The following is a 17,301-nucleotide window of genomic DNA, read 5'->3' as shown; positions in this document are numbered from 1 at the left end:
CTTCGCCAAGTAATTGACTCTGTTACACTTCTTATATAACAGGTGGACTACCCATTGCTCCTCAGAACACTTCCTAGGAAGGGCATAAAGGTCTCAGGACATTTCACTGAGAAGCTGAAGAAACTAAAACTTGGACCAGGCGACATCCTGGTCAACTTTGATGTTTCTTTGTTTACCAGAGTGCTACTCAATGACACTCTTCATTTAACTTAGCTGCAACAATTAAATTGAACGTTTCACTAATGACTAAAACTCACAAGACTGGGGTGTACTTTAAGCTGCAGCTTCTTTCCTCAACTATCATTAAAGCTGAAATAATTCATATTTGTAATGCGCATTGTGAATGTAGTATAAAACCGTAACAACCTGATATTGTATTGTAATAACAAGTAATGGTTATTATAATATTTATTATTAACAATTATAGGCCTAGCTATAAACACTTTTAATGTAAGCAAGTTGGTTTCAGAAAGAAAATTCCAACAATTTTAGGTTTGAATATTTCCAGGAGAGCTTCAAATCTTTCTTGCAGAGTGTATCATCATATTGCAGTGACATTACATTGCAAGGATAGCAGTTTCATAATCCCAATTAACACATTTTACCGAAGGTATTGTTGTAAATATCATAAGAGTGATGTGCAATCTAACAAAACAGGCTACAGAGGACATTTTTTATAGAACAGAAAAGAACATGACCTTAACCCAAATGAAATGCAATCATACTGTTGAATGCAGGTGACACCATGATTGTCATTGCGTCTGGCAAGGAAAATACTACAGCTGTAAGGCAAAGATAAATAATTAATTAAAAACTTAACAATTACCTCAAAACTTATGGGAGATAAAGTAGTTAGCAATCGGATGATGGCGAATACTTTTTCTCTTTACAGTAATACAACCACTACCACCAGAAAGAGAGCTATAAAGATTATGTTGCTTCTCAGTGAACCAGAAATAAAATATTGTTTCGTGATCAGTTTAAGCAGGGGACAACAAATAGCAGTTGCATTACAGCAGTGAAATAAAAAATTTCCACCTTAATCCAACATATAGTATGATCAAATGTCTCTGATACCTTATGTTTGGCAAGATGATAAACCCTGGTCTCATTTCAGTGTGATCACATTGTACGAGGGCTATCCACAAAGTACATTACGTTTTGGAATTAAAAATAAATAAAGTATTGGAAATTTTTTTATTATATACAGATGAAAGCCACACTTAGATACTACTTTTCTACATAGTTGCCATTTAAATTAAGTCACTTATCGTAGCGATGGACGAGCTTGGAAATTCCTTCGTCGTAAAATTCGGCCGCCTGCGCCTTCAACCACGTAATGACTGTCTTTTGGGACAGAAAAGGTGTGATTTTTGTGGATTTCCTGGAAAGAGGCACTACAATAACCTCTCAAAGGTATTGCCAAACTATGCACAACCTCAGAAGAGCAATACAAAACAAGTGCAGGGGAAAGTTGGGCTCAAAGAGCTTGCTGATTCACGACAACACCCGGACCCACATGGCAAATGCTACTCGTGAAGTTCTCGAATGTTTTAAGTGGGAGTTGTTTCCTCATATGCCGTACAGTCCTGACCTGGCACCGAGCGACTTCCACTTATTCCCAGCAATGAAGAAGTGGTTGGCTATGCAGCATTTTGATGTCGACGCACAGCTTCAAGAAGAGGTAACCACGTGGTTGAGGGCGCAGGCGGCTGAATTTTATGATGAAGGAATTTCCAAGCTCATCCATCGCTACGATAAGTGCCTTAATTTAAATGGCAACTATGTAGAAAAGTAGTATCTAAGTGTGGCTTTCATCTGTATATAATAAAAAAAATGTCCAATACTTTATTTATTTTTAATTCCAAAACGTAATGTACTTTGTGGATAGCCCTCGTAATAGCAGCAAAAAATTTCACAGTTTGAATCTTAAAGTTTCCTTCCAGTGTTCTGCCAATTTGTGTATTCCGCCAACTCAAGATTGTTCCAACAAGGATATCAATAGATACAAATTCCACCTGTGTTCCTACCTACTCCTAGGAATCAAATACAAGATTCAAATTTTGGAGAGTGTTGTTATTCTACCAAATGTTTCTGGTCATTTCTGAAGATTGAAAAGACTGGAAAAGCATTACCATTCACCCAAGTACAAGTTTTGCTCTGTTGTGTTGAGCACAATTCTTCAATGACAGTAGTGTGAATGAGATTTTATGTGTGTGCAGAAAAGGGCCATACAAATCATGCACACGAAAGAAAGACACAATTTACACCAGAAACATATGTAGCTTGTGCGATTTACTGTACCTAATGCATGCTGGTGGTAGCAAGGTACCAAAATACACTAAAGTGTGAATGGGATTACATTGGTCATCAACAGATAAACAAAATGGCAGTTTAACAGTAATTTCTTTTTCACAACTTCGTCCTCTGACTGGGAAACTAGCATTGTGCATGATGAATAAGTCATCACTATTATGCAAAAGAGCAGCTGTTCATAAGAATGCACCACTTAGGGTTGAGTGTAATTACATTGAGGCAAGGGCTAATACAGTAGTTTAAAGGGTGGCAAGGCCCGGGGGTATGGCATATTTTTAATACTTTGAAAGACGAATAGCATCTTGTAAGAAGCCATAAAAAAGTTCCAGTTCCAATCCCATTAAAAACCAGCATAATACCAACTTTTAAATTGTTTTGTTGAAAGAAAAACACCTGACTAGGCTACATTTTTTCCTTTCCTCAAGAACTGGGGAGGGAATGGTGGAACCCCTTGCCCCTTAATATGGGCACTCTTGCATTGAGGAAATTCGGCTTTGCTACTGTGTTAACCGCTCTTTCCCCCAAAGTTTCTGTGGTTCACATTGCTGGCGCATACTAGCGCATAAGTAGCGTTGTGGGATCACACTAGCAGTTGCATAATCTCTTCTAATGAAGATGAGTTTGTGCAAGATACATGTGAAGTAATGCCTGAGAACCATATCAACAAGTCCTTGGGTGGGAAAACTTAAATCATCTGATAGTTCCATGCCTGCAAGGTGATTTTGTGTCGAATGTGTTTGTTAGGACAGAGTACCCATTTATGTAAAGTCCTTGCCATTTTGATATGCAGGTAACTGAAACAGCATTGTATGTTAGGATGAGTTAACAAAAAATCACTTTCCTATATTTGATGTCCATAACATTGAAAGAGGGGAAAAAAGAGCTCTATTGTAGATGCTGATGATCATTCTGGCCAGAACTTCGTTTTATGTCAGCATTAGTGTACACACATAAGATTTTGAAGTAGATAGCTGATGTGTTAGAGAAAGGGCACTCCTGTTTTGTAAACAACTCGCCTTACGCACCATGGTTCACGATGTAGTCTCCTTTGAAGGATAAACTCTTAGTCCAGTGATCCTCCAGTTTTTTCATCCCATCAGAAATATTGGTTCTGGCAGACTCTGAAAAAACTCATTGATTGCAACTATCAGTTCCTCTTCCGATGAATGTTTCTTCCCAGTAGGACAAAGTTTCAAGTTAAGTAACATGAAGTCACTTGGGACTGAGTCTGGTGAATAGGGTAGATGAGGAAATCCCAATTCATGTGCTTTTGCCAGTGTTGTCACTGATGTACGGGATGGTGCATCGTCCTGGTGAAAGAGCACTTCTTTGCACTAAAACTTGAGTCCTTTTTTAGCCACGCAAGTTTCGAATGCTCCAACAGTGAAGCATAATAGGATCCAATTAGGGTTCTACCTGTGTACAGGAAATCTATAAGGATCGTTCCTTGGGATTCCCCCCCCCCCCAAAAAAAAAAAGAAAAAAAAAAAAAAAAAAAAGACATGGGCCACCATCCACCACCTGACAAAATGTTCTTTGCCTTCAGTGCACTTTCACTAGCTATTGTCCATTGTTGTGACTGCCATTTTGACTTGGGTGTGAAGTGATGGCCCCAAGTTCACTCAACAGTTACAAATTGGTGCAAAAAGTCTTGTGGATTGTGATTAAACTTCAACAGATGTTGTTTTGAAATATTGTGGTAGATGTACTTTTGGTCAGCTGGGAGCAATTTGCCACCCACATCGCACACAGCTTCTTCATAGCCAATTCTCCATGTTGGATATTATGCACTCACTCAGTTGAGATGTGTACAGTCCCAGCACTCTCATGAATTTTTTATTTGGCAACCTTGATTACCATATCATGGATTTTGTCAGTGATTTCTCTTGTGGCTGGAGTATGTACAGCATGCCACAAGAAACTGATAACACCACATAATCACTCCTGAATTGTCTTAGTATGGTTTGACAAGCAGAACACTCCATGGATGAGTGGTACTTGTGTGGCTCCCTGGTCACCTCACCTCAGTCCTGTTGAGTGCATTTGAGAAGTCGACAAGCAAGATGTGCAGGATTTGGATCCAGCTCGGGCCAATCTCTGTGAGTTGTAGGCTGCTGTTAAACAGTCAAGGATGAAGATCATTCCCCACTGCTTTTGGTATCTTGTGGAGTCCATGTCATGACATACCACTGTCATCATCAGCGCAAAGGTTGATCCCACGTGCCACTAGGTAAGTGTGTTCAATCCAGTAGCTCATGATTAAAATTACAGCTGTAACAATCACCATGAAAGTGTTAAGAGCTCTATTGCCTGATATTTAATTTTACCATGAAAATTACAGGTTTTTTAACTGATCCCTTAATTTCATATTGGTTCAAATTGTATTTCATGATTTAAATAATAAAAAAAAAAATCGAGTGGATATGTTTTTAAAGGTGAACTTCAGGATACTTTAAATGGAAACTTGAATAAGTAATTATGTTAGGTGATGCATTGGTTATCAGGATAAGGAACTGTTGCTGCACAAAAGCCAGGTATGTTTGCACAACAATGAAACTCTTGTAGTTTACAACTTGGATGGGTCATACAAGTGACTTTGATTGGAATATGCATCAATTAGATAACTGTCGTTGAAATATATTTTGATGTTCCATTTTTTCGTTCTGTTTTGCACCATGGATTGCTTTTGTGGCATACTGTGACCACCAGTGTGGAGGTAAAAAGGTTTAGGTACTTGGGAAACAAAAGAGAAACACGTGCTGTGTGCTGATGTAACAAACTTTGCAGCTCTTCAGTGACCAAATTCAATATCTGTGCCTTTGAAGGTATGCAAAATAATGCTGTTTTCAAATGTGTAGTGACGAATATGTATGGTGCACTAAACAGGATACAGTGAATGTTTGTCATTGTGCAGTGTGTATGACTGATGTAGTCACTTGCGCACTTCTAATCACAGCTGTGTTGTGAACTATACCATATATAAAATTTCCATCTAAACAAGTTGTTTCCAGAGACCATCTGCAGAATGGTCTTATATTAGGCAAATTCATCCGACAGGTGGCACTATAGTGGTTTGGATCTTGTAACTCACCACATTCACTTAAAACATCAGCTCTCTCCAGGAGGCGGCCCAGCAACAGCATGTTGGTCTTGCAACATGGCAGTTCCCCCTCATTCTGTTCAAAGTTTACATCACAGGGTATGGGAATGTACTGTCAAAGATAGGCTCTTCTTCTGGGAGGATGTTGGGGTTCTCCAGTTCTGTCCTCAGTCTTTCCGTCCATTGCTTCTGGGGATCCATGAGGACTTGCATTGCATCCTTTGCATGGAGCTTTTCCTGGACTGCAGACATCTTCCAGGAGGCTGTGATCCATGTGTTGGGTGACAGAAGTGAGTTTCCATCTTCACCTACTCCATGTGTGACACAATGTCTCAGTGCACATGGGGAGGGGAGGGGAGGGGGGGGGGTCAGGACAATACCATTGAGAGTTCAGTTTTTCTGCATGTCAGGTGTTCAATTGCCATCTGCTCTGGCTTGTTCACTGCAGTGTCCATCTTCTTCACATGTGCAGATGTGCTCCACATAAGACCAGTGTACTCTGCAACAGACACACAAAGTGCCATAACTGACTTCACCAATAACTGGGGATTCAGCAATGATCACGGTTTGGCATCCCATGTTCTGCATGTCCTTGACCTTCTAGTGCTGTTCTTGGCACATACCTTGATTTCGGTGTTGATGCTGTGCTGTTTATAGGTCAGAATGCAGCCCAGGGCCATTCCTACTTATTTCAGCTGTGAACATTACCACACGTCACCACAACGCATTGAGTTCTCATAATGTTTCTTGGTTATTTAAGTGGAAATTGCAGACTGACATCTTGCTGTGATTTGGCTTCAGGTGGTTAACACTGTAATAGAAATAGATTATGTTCAAAGTTTTTGTCAGTTTCTCTTTTACCTCTGAAAAGTTTTAACCTTGGGGTGCCACTGCTTTGTTGGCAGCGTATATGTCTTGCCCAGTGTAATTTTGTGTTGCCTACCCATTTGTGTACATGTTGTTTAGTATTGGTACCATGACACTTCCTTGTATTGAGCCATTTTTCTGATTCCTGCTCCACCTGCTGTTCTTTCCACCTACTGTTTGCTGTCATGTATCAACTGAAGATAGTGTGCCTTTGCCCATTTCTCGAGCAGAGCTCTGTTTTCATTGGTATTATGGTAGCCCCTTGCCAGTGACAGCGAAAATCTCCCAATATAAAGCTGATATCAGCATAGCTGATATTGGCTGGTGTCCAGAAAGTGTAGTTCTTCTCTTGTGGCTCGTACAAGAATTTGATGCAGTACTGTGGTTTGCACTTGGTAAGCAGCTCTGCTATCTCTCTTCACCACCGAGACTGAGATGATGTTGAGAACAGGCTTGGAAAGAATCTCACTACCAGACAACCTGTGTTGTCTGTCTAGGATGATTTCCACACTACTGATGTTGGGTTGACACATAGAAGTCTCCATGTGGGGTCTCCTGGACTAGTTGAATTTTACATTCATAACCTTTACACATGACAACTATTAAAATTTCTTTATTATTATATAGTACCTCAATTTTTATATCATAATAAAAAGGGCTGTTCAAGCAAGCATTTCTTGGGTGTGCCTGATAGTGGATCTAAACATTCTTCAAGGAGGCTGCTTCTTTGCACTATGCCACACTACAGCTACCCACATATCAAGTAAAAGATTTTAACTGCTGTAGCTATAATTTATTTATTTTTTTATTTATAAAATACCATATCTTCCTCTGGATGTGTGAAATCAGATTCATGGTAGAGATAATATTTTTCAGATAAGTTTAATTTTCACTCCGTAATTGGAGGATCTGTTTTGTTTTAAGTGTTCAATGAATGGAAAAGTTAATGGGACTTTCTTCGTAATTAAGTAAACAAAAGCAGCTTCTCAGAATTTTCTTTCAGCATTTATTAGTGCTTTCTGTTTAATGTTAACTGTATCTTATACATGAATGATACTTTGTTGCAACATAAAAATCAATTTTGCCACATATCAGATGTGTGTATGCACTCATATTTCACTTGTAACACTGTACTGTTTTCGGTTTGAAACACAAATGCAAATGCTTATTTTCAAATTTGAAACTGACTTCTTTCATTTTCTGTACCCTTGTAGTATAAGGTAAATGCTGTGTCATATGCAGTTTATTTATTTAAATGAACATTATTTTTACACACTATGCTTTTGTTAAAGGCGAAGAAGCAGATCAAGAAGTGTCAGTCCTCAGAGTAGAAAATATAGTATTACAGCAAGACGAAAGTACCCTGAATGTCCCAGAAATTCAGAGAGTCCATTAAGACTGTCTCCGGATGTTAGAAGTAATTCACCACTTGAAAGAAAACTTTCACGACGTCTAAAAAAATTGTCATCACTTAGAAAAGATTCAAGGTAATGTTAATTACTGTATATGCATTGTAACTTGGCCTTTCACATGGATGTTGTGGTGAGCACATGCAAGCAATCTCTGCCTTTCAGATATAGTACTCTTGCCGGGCAGGTGGCATATAAAACAAATCTGCACCTGTAGTTTGTATTTGTACAAAAGCAAAGGTATTGCATGAAGGTAACAGTAATTTGAAGGATTTATTTATTTGTTTTATTTTATTTTTCTATAAAAACTGAGATCATTTTGCTACAGATTACAAAATACTACTGTACACCACTACCACAAACAGTATTTGCTGCTAACCAAGATTGGCACTGACAGGAAAATAGGCAGCACTAGCTGACTTTAACCAGTTCCTCTGTTCGAAGCACCTTCCATGAGAAGTATCAAGTTGTAGCCAACAGATAGTAGAATACATAAAAATGGTAATCATAAATTTTTAATTAACACCTTGAATAAAATAAAGCTGCAAACCCGAAACTTTGTGATGGTATTGACTCTTCTCTACATATTTACCATTCAATGTGACAGTTTTTTCCATGGTAGATGACTTGGTAGAGACAGTAGTTGTAGATGTTTGCATTTTTCTGGGTTATGTGGTGTCTGAGCACAAAGACCTCCACTTCTCTTGTGAATCTGGGTTCTGTGCAGTGAGATGATTTGCCACTTTGATCTTTATCATTCAGATTTCTTTGACCACCCTGGAAGCATCTCTGCCACCTAATCACTATGTCATATGACTGTTGTAATGCATTACCATGAACTCAGCTTGGAGTGTTGCAGCATTGTTCCCCTTCATATGCTGAAAACAAATTACTGCACGATACTCCACTTTATCAGTGGGCTGTGCCATTGTGTTTTGGCTCTTCTGTCAGCTTGTTTCTGACTGTGGCATGGGGATTTCAGTGTGTACCAGGATTGCAGAGGTGTAACTAATAACAAATAAAAATTTTTGTTATTACCTTTTGCAGTAGACTCATAAGGCTTCAAATTATTATTTGTGTGTGTGTGTGTGTGTGTGTGTGTGTGTGTGTGTGTGTGTGTGTACTCGTACTCCTACGAACTAATATAAACTTGTAAAACACACACACACACACACACACACACACACAAAGATGACTTAAGTCTCTCTATGTTTGGTAACTAGTCATTAACGTTAAAAATCAAGGACGTTTTATATAATAACATTAATATATAACAAAATCAACCATCTGTGCTGTATTGGCTCAGATAGCTGCGTTTATGTTGCTATTTTAATGTAACATTTACATAAGTTCTGTTATTAGTGCTCTGCATGTCTTTGTACTGAAATTACTTTTTAGCTTAGAAACAAACAATGTTATTCAGTTTATAATTTATGAATAGTGCCGCACAGGATTTTGCAATGTTTTATGGGAGTTCTTAGAAAATCAAGAAAATTATTACACATACCCTATTTTTCCAAATGATTGAAACAAAAAGAAGGAAAGTAGTCATCAGTCTGAAGATGATTTTCTTGAGCACCATAGTGCTTTACTAAGCATCGTCCTGTTAGAGGGAGACTTACGGTGTAATGTGGATTCTGAACCACAGTGCTGCTTGGTTTTTTTCACATCAACAAACATAGCCAGAGAGATGAAAGAAGTGATAAGTGACAGATAAAAATCCTGGGATTGATTGGGGATTAAATTCAAGACCTATGGATTTGTAATCTGACACTTTCCCACTGAGCCACAAAACCACATCCAAATGATCTACTATGCATAAAAAAGTCTGTAAGACATGGGCTGCCACCATGCACTTGTGTAAGAAATATCAGTTATCGTAATTGTGAGGAGGTACACATGTAAAAATATCTGCTAGATCTGGTGAAAGTCATAAAAGGTAGAAAGCAATGAAAGGCTCTGTATTAAAATCTCTTGCTTGACTTGTTCCCCATCCATGAAGGCTCTCCTTCATCATTATATTTATGAAATACTATGTGTGACTGAATGAATCACGCTTGTATCCTCACTCCATATAAAGACTAAATTAACGTGACAGTCAAAAAATCTCACATTGTGCAAGCTTTTTGTATTTTGATAATATTTAGAATTGTATTAGGATTTGAATTCCAGGCATAGCCTCTTTTGATTTTCACTGAAATATGAATTACTAGCTGTTACCTACAGATGCACTCGCATTTCAGTAGTTTCGTTACACTCGGTAAATAAGCTATTGTACATGCAGTTATGCCTGTTGCCTTCATGCTGCTCCAATACACGACACGGCACATGCAGCATTTCTGCTAAGCAGTATGTGTGGGGTGCGCATTTATGCATCAAGCTATTGATGTAACTATATGTTATACGTGTACATTATGCAACTAATTCAATAATTTTTTTTACGTTGTTTATGTGCACAGATCCAAAAAAAGATGTTCTATTCCCTACTTAACCCCCCACCCCCTCCTTCTTTTAAGTAGCTTACGTTCTTCCTCATCATTCAAGCTATTTCTGTACAAAATTCGCCAAAATTGGTTCAGCTGTTTAGTTGTGAAAAGGTAACAGAGTTACTTTCACTTTTATGATATTAGTATGGAAGTATGGATTAATTCCTATTTAAGTTATGGGATATAGTCAAATGCTACTATAGACTAAGTTCTTAAAACATGGGGAAAAAACTGTGCGTTAATTCCATATTTGTGATCAATTCTGAACATAGCCTTCCATGAAATATTAGTTTCTAAATTCGAATGCCTGTTTATATACTCAATGTATCAATGGCCACACCAACGAACTGTACATTATTTCCTCTGTGACCTCTTGCTGCATGTTTCTGCTCTTCTCTACTGTATCAAGATTACTTTGTACAGAAGGGAGAGTTGGATAATTAAAAACAAAGATGACAGTAAGGTATAAGCAGCAGAAGTGAAATTCTTGAGGACTACAGAAGAAGGTATTTAATAAAGAATGTGTTATAACCTTTAATCACCAATAATTGTGTGGATATTCAAACACACTCACTTAGAAACAATAGCTGGTTACATGATAACAATTCAGTATCTCTTATTCGACTGCCGTGCCGTGCTGTGACATGCGGCCGGCGCCGTTCGTAGCTAGGTGGCGCTCCCGCACTCAGCCGAGTTGCGGAGCGCCTCTATCACCGTTTGCGCGTACTGTCGTGGCGGCACTATTAAATGTCGTGGCACTGTCACAACAGAATGAATATGTCCAAAGTGCGTTGACTGTACGTGTTACTAATGAGGAAATAACTGAATGCGTAGAGAGATGGTAACAACATGTGAATATAATGAAAGGAGAAAGACTACCCAAGAAAATACCGAACTACAACCTGAAAGGAAGGAGAGACATAGATTGAACAAGGAAATGATGAACAAATACCTTGTGAAGATGGAACATACATAAGTGTAACCCTTGTATGTAAGAAATCTATGATGATGCAGATCTACTTTTTTAAACCCAGCATCAAGGAATGCGGATTTCACCACATCTTTGCTGGTGTTAGGTTTCCCAGGTTTTTGCCAGAGACAACAAGAAGTTGCTGAACACCGTTCATTGTGGTGTAGGACTGAATATGTACATTGTTCCAAGCCACAAATTGGTGGTGAAGTTAGTGTCATTCTGATGTAAGCTTCATTCACATACTAGTCATCAATGAATCAAAGCAATTCATTATAATAATGTTATTTTGTAATGTTTAACAGTTTTCAGCATTAAAAAGCTCTGGCATGTCATTCAGCTTTTCCTCGCAGTTTAAAGAGTTTTTACACATGCTTTCAATTGTAATAAGGGTAGAGCTAGTTCAGCAATCCAACGTAATTTTAAAATTGTATGGCCTGTCTTCCCATGAGGTTTTTATGTAATCATCATTATTTTATTTAAAATGTGTTACTGTATAGTATTGTAAAATTTTTGCTTTATGTTTAAGAAAAAAATTGTTTACTTTTATTGCTCATTGACAGTCAGTATATGATCTGCAGAAGGATTATGATGTTTCTGCAGATGATTAACGGTAGTCTTATTGTTTGCTGTCTGGATAGTAATGAGTATTGCCATTTGTTCTAAATATTTAAGTCCATAACTATTGCAGCCAGCAACTTATTCAAGTTCACTACAGAATGAGAAGAAATGACTTTCTCTGAAATTTGATGTGATTATGCAGTACTGTGAAATATGAAGTGAAAGACAATTTCTATTTTCGATTCAGAACTGTCAGAAATCCATGTGTTAATAGTGCTTGCAATAAAATTATTTCATTTATTGTTAACTGTAAGCTGTTTTTCTATTCTTCGCATAACGGTGGCTACAACACTTTTGTGAGCTGTTTTGTGGAAGGCAATTTGTACCTAGTGTTCGGCTTTGAAACTAACTCATTGAACTCTTCATTTTCTACTACTGTCATTAAAAATACATAATTGTCCAGTTTCAAATAATTCCAGGTTGGAATATCAGTGATACAAGGAAAAAAATAGATTGATTACAGTATAATGACGATATTAGGTTGCAGACAGGCCCAACGAAAAGACACTTACACATTAGCTTGTGGCCAAAGACTTTCTCAGAAAAGGAAATACACACACACACACACACACACACACACACACACACACACACACACACAAAAGCAAGCAAGCACACCTCACACCTGCATGACCGTCATCTCCAGGATCCCGGACTGGAATGCTGATATGAACATTGTTTTTAGAGGATTCTTAGGAAGACTTGTGTGTAGCTACATATCACATCAGTCAGATGTTTTACTGTATGACAAATGGTAACAGTTCTCAGAAACTGTTGATTATGACAACTCATATTGGGAATATGTCAGTACTTGCCTAATTTTTGTGCACATTTAGAAATGCCGAAGTGCCCCTTACATGATGGGTGTACCATATTAACTCTGATAAAGTGGTAGAAGGGGTACAAACACACCATAAATCTGACGGTGAGTGTTGATGGTACAACAGAACATTATTGTGCAACATATAGTGCCACGCTGTATTACTTGAAGTATCTTGCAGCAATGCCTGTCAGACTTAACACCACCTGGGATCAGCACCTTGTGAAGATTCCATATTTCTACACATGTTAGATAGTACTTTCGGAAAGGTGGAGCCTTGATTAGAACAACTTTAAAACTGGATATTTGTTCAACTAGTTCTTAAAATTCTGGGAGACCTTGTGGTAGCCAAGATAAAGTGTCTGAAATAATGTTATCCGTTCCACTGAAATGAATGATTTCAAATTTTACTCCTATTCAGCTAAAGACCAGTGTGCTAGATGCATATGGAGAAGCATGCAGCTTAAATATAAGTTTAATGCTTTGTGGTTACAGAAGACTTTCACATGATTACCGTAAACATAATAATTGAACTCTTTTTAATGTCCAAACCACTGGCAGAGCTTGGAGTTCATTTACAAAATAGACTCTTGAGTCCCAAAAAAATGTGATTGCCAGATATCATTACTCTAACTTCAGGTTTATCATTATGGTTTCCATTTGAAACAGACAAGCCCCAAGATCAACAAGATCAAAACAGGAAGCATCAGTAGTCAGGCAAAATTCCTTAGACATATCAGGATGTTGTACCAACTGTGAATTTAGAAGAGTGTGTTTGATTGCAGCAGATGCTGCTTGAATTTTTTGACCAGAGCCACATAGTATTTTTCCTCAGTAATTTGAGTAAAGCATAATTGTTCAATAATACATTGAGAACAGTAATAATTATTCAAACTCATGTCCTCTGCGTAGAGGGGGGAGTGACTGTCCATATACTATACCTCTACACCCAAAAATCTAACTTTAACACCTTGGAAAAATTTGCCATGCCCTACATTACTTCTTATTAGGAATAAGACACCTCTTTCCCACATTCATATAACAAACATATACTACAAGTGCATTCCTCTCTTTTAGAAATCCTAGTCCCCAAATGCAGCTCACCAATATATTTCCCATGACAAAGAACTTGCTCATTATGGCTCTACTTCCTGTCTGAACAACCACATGAGTCTGCATGCAGACATTCTTAAAATTAGCTCCTAATATCCTACAGTTTCAGACAGGGAGAGTATCAGGTGTAGATGACTCTCAATTTTTTTGAATTAATTCAAAAGATGTTACATTCGTAGCTGCCCCTGTGTCAGTTATCACAGTGGTAGGTATGCCACCCAAAGTGGCATAAAATGCAGCTTGGACGACATCATTATTCTGCTTTCTGCACATTGTAGGTTCCATTCATTGTTTGTCCCAGATATCTTTACCATCATTATATGGTCACTTGACTTGCTCCCTACTCTTACTGCAACCATCAAACAAGGGCAAAATGGGATCGCACTTAATTTGATGCAGCTGAGATGCTAGGTCAATTCTCGTCTATGATTTCAATTGGTCTTACAAATGGGTGTTACCACCAGTTTTACTCCATCACATTGTTAAATGCAGGGGCACTTTATTACTGTCTTATTACCAATTGTTTGTATCGTATTTCCAATGTTTGGATGCCAATTATTCCACTGACTATTATTCCAGAGATGTTGTGGGTTATTTCCATTCTGAAAATACCCAGCACTGTACCTTGCAACATTTTGTGTACACTTGTTGAAAGATGGCAAGTTTACACTATCATTTGGCCAGTTATTTGTACCATTTCAATGAAGCAGCTCTGTGATGTTGTTTCTTCCATTACCATTTCTATTACAGTTACAGTAGTGATTTTTACCATTTACAACAGACACACTATTACTGTTACCATTGAATGACTTGGTCTCTTCATGTGAGAGGTCAACACAATCAAAGATTGATGTGAGAAGATCCATGTCAGTGTTGTGTATGTGTATCAGCTTTTGCTTAATATGAACAGGGTGTTTGGGTGTTATAAGCCATATCACCTCATGTTGTGACATATGTTCATACCAGTAACGAGAAGATGCTCCTGAATTTTAGAGGACCAATAATTGAATAGGGAGGCCTTCTCTAATTGTGCATAAGAATGGCAGGGATCTGCTGTTTCACTGACCCACAAGGCACCATCTCCTTGACTGTATGTGAGCACAAATTGTTTTGTCTAAACAGCTATCGACTTATTTGGCATCACTCCCCGAAAACTTTTAATAAAAATAGCCAGTTGTGGGTTTCTCTTATCGGGGTGAACATCTGAAATTGTCTATATTTTAGAAGTCTCTGCTCAATAAGTGTAGAGGATAAACCATTAGCCACCGCACATCACAAAGTGGTTGACTTGCTGGTGGTTACATCTGTTTACATCACGTGTCACGATGAAACAGTGTACGTTTCAGTGGGTCGAATAGCAGCAGGCATTGCATGTTTGACATGTCTTAATTTTATTTACTTCTTCAGTCCTGTCATCATGTCATTGTGATGGTTTAAGTATCATTTACTTCGTTAGATTTGGTCTGTCCTCACAAAGTGTCATTAGTAGTGTGTTGCACTACTATAGGTAGTTCTTTCCATAAGCACTCTCTAAACTGATCACCCTTTTGATTTAACCAGTGAAGGAAGTTAAGCATGATATTTTTACTCTTTCCATTGGACTTTCCTGTCTTTCTTACTCAACGGCAAGATTCTATACATGTCCAGCGAGGAGCTAAATGGTTCCTTCTAAAGCTCGCTGAGCTATTTATATTTGATCAACGTGTCTAGAGAGTTTAGTCACAGCCTCTGGCAAATGCTTTCTTAAGTTCAGAAATTTTCATCCTCATGCTCTGATAATTGTTTTTTTAACTGAGAATTAAGTCTTGTTTCTAGTTCAGATGCTACTTGTTCAAAATTTGTGTACCCATTGGAACTTAACTGTGCAGTTACTTTAGTATGCATTTCAGATGCAGTACACTCAAGGTTCGTGTTCATTTGTATCATTTGCTTTTTAGCAACGCTCTAAATTCAAGCATAGCATCACTTTAAAAAATTTACAAAGCTCGGTAAATGATCCAGGTAAAGGGTAGGACCTGCTTCCGTGGACTCTACCAGTAGTTCAGTTCTGCTTATCACGGAATTCACCTTTTCCATTCAGAGACCTCATACTTCTTGTTCATCTGCTAACAATTCCACATCGCTGCTCTCAACAGAAACTATTTCTTTAGGCCTTCTGACGTTTACATATTTATATGATTCAAAATAATTTTTAGATACTTGTGAAAATGGCTAAATACCTTCGCTATTATGCTAAAGTCAATTCTGGCAGTTATTTCATTGAAATAAGTAGTAGCAGTAGTAGCACACGACTTATAATTAAACAGTCAACTAAAGCTGTTGAAAGATACGTGCTAAAATTTTGTTATCGTATCGACTATAATCTCGACTGAAAATTCCTGTATTCTGTTTACATAAAAATTTTGAAAAATAACCTGTGCCTCTGTGGTGCATGTTCCATTACATACCATTCCACATCCATACAAAACACACATTGATAAGTTATAGAACAGTAATCCCTTTGCCTTTCATTGTTAGTGCCACATACAAATGCAAAATTCATTATTTCAAAAAATTTGAAAAAGTTTCCTGTTATCTTCAGGATAAATTTGATCAATATTCTCTCTCTTTTTATTTAATGTTTTCAGAATAATCTCTCTTCTTCAGCTGTTGACCATTAAAAAAGAACATAAGTTTTTGAGTACACAGTAATAAAGGACATGAAATTACATACATACATACATAAGGTTGAATTCAGTACGTCGTGTCAGGGTCACTAGTGTAATATGGCCTGCTACTACTATTAATGAATAAGTAGACCCCACCTCCCTTACTTAAAAGTTACTATAGAATGGACAGACCATGTTAAAGAAAAAAAAAATCAAATTAATCTTTGCCTTCAATACAAGTCTAATTGCAATGGATAGCAGATATTCCTTCTTTTAAATCAAATACTTTAAATATCAAGGGGGTTTTCATTCAGCTTTCATGTAATTAGAAAATAGCAGCTAGGTTGACAGACTTTATGGAATCGATCTATTTAATAATTGCGTGACCATGTGATTATTGAACAGTATTATTTACATGAAAATCTCATTTAGTGCAATATTTGGATATCATCTCTTAGTTCTGTTGGTTCAGTTTTTAAAGTGTTAGTAAATAAACTGGAACCAAATGGCACTCAACATTATCAGGTGAAATAAATCAATTCCATTTAAGGAAGGCCATATTTAACATTACCTGATTATTTCTTTCATTAATTTCTATGAAAGGTAATTTTGAATAAGTTTCTTGGCACAATCTTGGAGTGGATTGTTATTCATTTAAGAGAAAATTACATATAACTGCCGTTTCACCTGGGTGACATCCAGTGTAACATTAACATATGAAAAACAGACATTAAACCATTTATCTACCAAAAAGACAACGATATACTTTCTTTATTATGAATTACAAAATTGTTGTTCTTAGATTTCCTAATCTTAGAGTGTTTCTGCTTTTACTTCTCATTGTAGCGTGATGACAGAATGAAACCACAGTGTGTTATGGTATTTGGGACTTTCAAAAAAATAAATAAATTAAATAAATAATAACATTGCAAATCTTATTTCGCTATTCTT

At 37.3% G+C, this 17,301-nt stretch overlaps 1 protein-coding gene across 1 annotated transcript in view; it reads left to right on the top strand.

The window, feature by feature from the left end:
• Positions 1 to 17,301, top strand: part of LOC126254107 (uncharacterized) — a 285,482-nt gene that overhangs the window by 178,892 nt on the left and 89,289 nt on the right. The window contains exon 7 of the mRNA XM_049955283.1: positions 7,576 to 7,770. Coding sequence (XP_049811240.1) covers positions 7,576 to 7,770 — 195 coding nt within the window. The remainder of the gene's footprint in view (positions 1 to 7,575; positions 7,771 to 17,301) is intronic.

The sequence above is a fragment of the Schistocerca nitens genome, chromosome 1 (genome assembly GCF_023898315.1).
Source record: "Schistocerca nitens isolate TAMUIC-IGC-003100 chromosome 1, iqSchNite1.1, whole genome shotgun sequence".
In the NCBI taxonomy this organism is placed as follows: Eukaryota; Metazoa; Arthropoda; class Insecta; order Orthoptera; family Acrididae; genus Schistocerca; species Schistocerca nitens.
This window is presented reverse-complemented; position numbering and strand designations above follow the sequence as displayed.